The sequence below is a fragment of the Epargyreus clarus genome, unplaced genomic scaffold (assembly GCF_041222505.1).
Source record: "Epargyreus clarus isolate Ecla_fem2 unplaced genomic scaffold, WU_Ecla_fem_2.2 ptg000015l, whole genome shotgun sequence".
Taxonomy (NCBI): domain Eukaryota; kingdom Metazoa; phylum Arthropoda; class Insecta; order Lepidoptera; family Hesperiidae; genus Epargyreus; species Epargyreus clarus.
The window spans coordinates 7,551,353-7,558,050 of record NW_027332223.1 but is presented as its reverse complement, the minus strand read 5'-3'; the positions used below and the strand labels follow the sequence as shown (position 1 = coordinate 7,558,050).

At 36.3% G+C, this 6,698-nt stretch overlaps 1 protein-coding gene across 1 annotated transcript; it reads left to right on the top strand.

Annotated features, from left to right (window-relative positions):
- Positions 1-2,003: 2,003 nt before the first annotated feature.
- IntS2 (integrator complex subunit 2) lies at positions 2,004-6,571 on the top strand. The gene is made up of 7 exons (XM_073080361.1): positions 2,004-2,501; positions 2,592-2,965; positions 3,235-3,419; positions 3,725-4,073; positions 4,191-4,263; positions 4,349-4,532; positions 4,615-6,571. The coding sequence occupies exons 1-7, from the start codon at positions 2,209-2,211 to the stop codon at positions 6,532-6,534; spliced, it is 3,378 nt and encodes a 1,125-aa protein (XP_072936462.1). The 5' UTR covers positions 2,004-2,208; the 3' UTR covers positions 6,535-6,571.
- The last annotated feature ends 127 nt before the right edge of the window (positions 6,572-6,698 follow it).

Genomic DNA, 6,698 nt, shown 5'->3' with positions numbered 1-6,698 from the left:
TATTCAATATTAAATTGTGTTTGTACAGAAACAATTTAATATTGAATCATTTTACTTAGATACAGTGTCGGACTTTGTAACTAGAGAGCAGCTGCCAATCAACCTATTATTATATAATTACAGTACTCTTTGAAATAGGTCTACAAAAAAGGTCCTCAAGATCTTCAAACTCGGCGGCATAAAATTCAAACTTTCTCAAGGGCGCTTATTTCCCTAACTGCGATGCATTAAATTCATGAATCATAAATATGAGCGGCTAAAATTATATATATGTATCTTTATATTTTAACTTTGACACTTCAATATCAAAGTGGTGAAAGTGGTAGAAGCCTCATAATAGCAGTGTTATACGCTGCTGTGTTTTGGTTTGAAGGGTGTGGTAAGGAAGACATACTTTTCCGAGGCGTTTCAAATTCAAATTCAAATTGTTAAATCTTAAAAACATAAAATGTACAAAAAATACTATTATTAAAAAATATATGTAGGATAGTCCGCGCCAAACTTTTAGTCCGCTATGAAGTTGTTGCTCGCAGGTGTAGTCAGAGAGCCAATGCGGTCAAACATAACTACAAGCGTATAATTCGTAACAACGTAAGGGCACTCTAAGCCAGCTATGTATCCGTGGGCGAAAGCAGGCAGCGCATGGGTGCCGGGGGCAGGGCCAGATTTAGAGGTCTAGAGGCCTTGGGGCAACAAAGGAGTGGAGGCCCCCTGGCCCCAAATTATTTTCGGAATAAAATGAACAATTTTTTCAGTTTAGTTTTTCAATAAATATTTTATTGTGAAACGCAGGTAGATTCTAGTATTCATGTTTGTACAAAGTACTGTAGATAAAGGTAAAACAGCGAAAAAAAATATCAAAGGAGATGATATATTTTTTTAGTCTTTACTAGTCGTAATTAAAATAAAATCCGACGTCTCTATTGTGGGGGCACTTCTTTTGTGGAGGCCCCGGGGCTGCCGCCCCGGTTGCCCTCCCTTAAATCCGGCCCTGGGTCCCGCGCTGTATTTGTCCTGCTAATACCTAAAATTTGCTGTTGCGACGCGACTCGTTTCTATATTTAGAGCGGATTAGAAGTTTGGCGCGGACTTTTTTCTACTTATGAATATTATATATTTTACCAGTCCTTAGTGACGAAAATGAAGAAGCATCCTTGCTTCCTTACTAATTCCTTATCCTTATCCTTACTCCTTACTTTAATATTATAAATCCGAAAGTAACTCTGTCTGTCTGTCTGTCTGTCTGTCTGGTTGTCTGTTCTTCACGCCTAAGCCGCTGAACCGATTTTAATGAAATTTTGTACAAAGATTAACTGTAGTACAGTTACAGTTTACAGTTACAGTACGGTGTACAGTTTTAACTGTAGATCTGCAGTTTTTTGAAAGTTCTCTCAGTTTTTAGTACAGTTTTTTATATAAGATGCTAGCGGCATCTATTTGCTTCGCTACGAATTCCATACACTATCGAAGCGGAGGTATAGTCCGCGGTAAACTGCTAGTCCACTGTAGAAATGAATCGCGTCGTAATAGCAAATTGTAAGACTACACCTGCTCGCAACAACTTCAGAGCGGACTAAAATTTTGTCGCGGACTATAATAGACAACCAATTTAATAGATGGCGTTAGTGGTGGAACATTTCGGTCACCGGTCGTCGACCCACGGTCGATGTCTGTTTTTGCCTAACTTTTGTAGTGGATTAGCATTTCCTAGTTTTTAAATATTATACTGCTAATTGGATTTCAAATCAAATTTACATAGTTAGTCCTTGTGCGATTTTGGCGTGGTTTTAAGTTCTTAAACTATAATTATATTGTTTTTAATTATCTCCTTATAATGAATACTATTTATGACTATAATTAAATAATACAAAATAATAAAAAGATAAAGATGTAGCTTTACTGTTTTTTTAATTTGATTTTTACAGTTTTCTACAGATTTTTTTTCAACCATATCTACTGTTTTGGCCTATGCTGGGGTTGGCAACCCTGTCTCGGGGTAATGTCACGTTTGATCTGACTTTCTGAGTGTGATTCTGACACATACCTTTTACTGTGCAGATTTGTGCATCATTTTTTTTGATGTATTATTGTGATAAATTACTTGACTCAATGCGTTTAATGAGAAAATGTATTAAACCAGCGTTAATGTATATCTAGAAGTGTGCCAACAAGTGAATTAATTATTCATTACACATAAGATTACCAACCATGGATTCGTGTATGTTTATGAAGCCGATTCAGCCACACGTATTTAAAGCAATAAAAGATTTAGACACCGCTACTCTAATGAAATGTTCTCCTGAAGAAATTCGGCCTATAATACCATGTCTTGTACGTATGGCACTCATTTGCCCTTTGGATGTAACCCAGTACTGTGCAGAGGCTAAAACTAATATACTTACTCTTTTATCCGGCATTGATTTAGTGAACTTCATTGTATCACTTCTTTCTATCGAGTTTCACGCCCTAGAAGGTGACCTCAAAAAGGAGCAAGAGATGCGGTGAGTTTATGAAACATTTAGTGTTATGTGTGTCTTTAATATATAATGACATGAGCACTATTAAGTTTAATATGATATTTAACTTTCCAGGGCTAGAAGTGGCTCTCAATGCACAGAGTCATTTTTGGTACAAAATGTTGTTAATGGCCTAGCTAGTGACTTCGAACAATCTGATTCATCTAGGCGTCTCCGTCTTGTATTATCAGAAATATTGCAAATGCAAGCTCAAGTAGCAGAATATAATCAAAATAAAGGCTCTAATGTTGACTGTGCTATCAAGCCATCGGAACTGTTTGATAATGATGTTTACTTGGAAGAAATAACTGATGTTATATGTATCAGTCTAGCTGAGCTGCCCAATTTACTGAACATTTGTGACATAATAGAAGTACTACTTCATGTCAATAAAGGTCCTAATATAATATCATGGGTGGTTGCCAACATGCCCGATACTTTACATGAAGGTAAAATATTTATGTCTACATATTGTACTGACTAACCTTACATCACATGTTATGATCGACATTCATAACAAATGCTCATATTAGGTGGTTATAAATTTTCTATATAACATCTGAGACCATGCAGCATTACCACATCTTTTTTACATATCTTTTGTATATCAGTATTTGTTTAGCTGCTTTGTATTGTATTTCTAATATTTGTTTTATGGTGTAAATGTTATAATAAAATACAGTAAGCCAATCTACATTTATGGTAATTACTTTTGCAGTGGCGGAATCTCTTGTGGTTAATGCTGAAAGGGGCGAAGAAGGTGGAATAAGAGCTAAAACCTTAACCATACTATGTGACGCTTGTCCACATATTTCGGCAACCGTGAGGGCAAAAGCAGCTTCTGTATCTCGATTACCATCGCTTGTCATAAATCTGACATTAAGTCATCATCAGGATGATTTAGTAAGCTTTTTCATATACCGATAAGTAATATAGTGCAAATTTTTGACAGGATATAAATAATATAATGCTTTTAAATTTAATATAATGCAAAAAGAATTCTACTTGAATACTAGGAATGCAGCAAATTAATTGGGCAAATGCTTATCTAGTATCTCATTCCCCATTAAAATTGTTATATTTATCACTTCGATCACTAATAAGAACATTTATCATCATAAAATTAAATTCACTTTTTCTTTCAAGAATTTGCCTTTTAAAATAAAAACTTGTCATTGTGAAAAGTGAACAAACATGTACGTTTTCAGGTGTCCTTTATGTCTGGGCTTCTACTGGGCTCAGATCAAACCACTCGAGCTTGGTTCGCTACATTCCTACGCAATTCCCATAAAAGAGGCAAGGGTGATGGCAATGCTGCACTAATAAAATTACGCCAAGAATTATTGAACAGGCTTAAAGAAGCATCTGCAGGAGTCGATGCATCGGCATTACTAAGACTTTATTGTGCATTAAGAGGCATTGCAGGAATTAAATTCCAAGATGATGAAGTCTCTGGGTTGCTAAGATTAGTAACACAAAAACCCCCTCCCACCCCAGCTGGTGTACGATTTGTATCTTTGAGTCTTTGTATGATCCTGGCTTGTCCATCGCTAATGGGTATGTGTAATTATAATAACTTTTAGAAGACTGTTCCTATAATGATTTGTATTTAAATTAACAGTGTTAATAATGGACAAAATTGTAACAAATATAAAAAAAAAAAATCTATTCTAGCCGCTCCAGAACATGAGAAAAAAGCCATTGAGTGGGTTCAGTGGTTGGTAAAAGAAGAAGCATATTTTGAAAGGTGTGTATTGCTTCATTATCTTCCATTTTAACTATGTTATTGTGATTTTAAACACTTTAAATTTTTTGTTAAAACTTAATTACAGTAATTCTGGAGTAACTGCATCATTTGGGGAAATGTTGCTTCTGATAGCAATTCACTTTCATTCTGGACAACTGGCTGCCGTGGGCGAGCTCGTGTGCGCCACGTTGGGCATGCGGGTGCCCGTCAGACCAAACGGACTCGCCCGCATAAAGCAAGCATTCACTCAAGAAATATTCACCGAACAGGTTAATAACACATTTTATTTTAAGATATTTTTTTACACACACATTATTGTTTGACAATCGCTAAATATTTCATATTTTCCAGGTGGTTACCGCACACGCTGTGAAAGTCCCTGTTACAGTAAATCTCAATAGTAATGTTTCTGGTTACTTGCCAGTCCATTGCATCCATCAACTCTTAAAATCCCGAGCATTCTCAAAACACAAAGTTCCGATAAAAAATTGGATTTATCGCCAAATCTGTAACTGCACAGCGCCATTGCATCCTGTCATGCCAGCCCTTGTGGAAGTTTATGTAAACTCAATTTTGGTTATAAATAATAAAGGGTCAAATGAATATTTTAATCAGCCTATAACAGAGGAAGAAATTAGAAGAGTGTTCAGAAATTCTATATTTGGTGTTAATTTTGATGCTCAAAAGAAGCCATTTTCTCCCATGGAAATAGATAACGGTGAATCATCAATAGAGTTTAATTTGGAAAAGCCAACGTTAGCCTCACAGTTACTTTTGATATACTATCTCCTACTCTATGAGGATGTGAGGTTGTCCAATGCAGCAACCTTATTGGCAAATGGAAGAAACATAAAAAGTTATTCAGCCGCCTTTCTCTCTGAATTACCGATAAAATACTTATTACATCAAGCTCAGAAAGACCAAATGAGCTATGGCGGTCTTTTCAGTCCACTGTTGCGTTTACTCGCCACCCATTTCCCACAGTTGTCACTTGTTGATGATTGGATGGATGATCAAGTTTTTGGAGATTACTGCCGTCACCAAGTGGACGTCAATTTATCAGAATCGTCTATTAACGAGGCTTTCCAAAATATAGAAGTAAACCCTTACAAAACTGGCAAAATTTTAAAAGCTATGCTTAACAAAAATCCCACGGATATATGGCCGTTTGCAGAGATATTCGTCAGATACGTTAAAAGCGTACTCAGTGACCAGGTGCCACGACACATCCAGGAGCTATATCGCGAAGTCTGGCTGCGTCTTAATACAGTCTTGCCACGTTGTTTATGGATAATGACTATAAATGCATTATTGGATATTAATGGCACTGCTAAAACCGTAACTATAACTCAAGAAAATGTTTTAGTTGATCCATTACAAGTGCTACGTTGCGATATAAGAGTATTTAGATGCGGTCCGATATTAAAAATCATTTTAAGAATATTGGAAGCGAGTTTAGCAGCATCGAGAAGCCAATTAAGTAGACATTTACTGGACAAACCCTTGCTTGAAAAGACCGGACAACTAACTTCGGATACGGAACGGGAAGAGTTAAAGAATGCTTTAATAGCTGCTCAAGAAAGTGCAGCACTTCAAATTTTATTAGAAGCTTGTTTAGAAACTAATGAAGATCAATCTAAACCAGAACTTATGTGGTCATTACGGGAAGTTAGAAATATCATTTGCTCATTCCTGCATCAAGTATTTATCTCTGAACCTTCATTGGCTAAATTAGTACACTTCCAAGGATACCCAAGAGAACTGTTGCCGGTCACAGTTCAAGGCATACCTTCAATGCATATTTGTTTGGATTTCATTCCAGAACTTTTAAGTCAGGCGTCTCTCGAAAAGCAGATTTTTGCCGTTGATCTAGTATCACATTTATCGATTCAATATGCGTTACCGAAAGCGATGTCTATCGCAAGATTATGCGTAAACACTCTGTCGACACTCTTGTCAGTTTTACCGAGCGACTTGCGCTTAGAGTTATTCCAACCCGTGCTCAAGTCGCTCATGAGAATTTGCGTTGCTTTTCCCTCATTACTGGAAGATATCACATCTTTATTGTTACAATTAGGGCGCATTTGCGAATCGCAAGCATCTCTCGGTCATTGTTGGAATGATACGAATATTTTAGGGGAAGCGGCCTATGTACCATCTGATATTCAAAGTAAAACAAAAGTCTTAGTAGCAGAAGTCCTCAGCAGAGACATTAAAACGACAATGTCAGAAATTATTCAGAAAGCTTTACTGAATGACAAATTGTATTAAATAACTCTACTTTATTAATAAAGGATTCTATGTCTTATGTTCATCCTCTTCACACTTATTATTATTCCATGTCATCGTAACCAATCCCTACTTCTGCCATTGGAATTTTGAGTTCCAAAATCCCAAAAAAAGAAATTAAAAATGTTAGCAACAATTTAAACAAC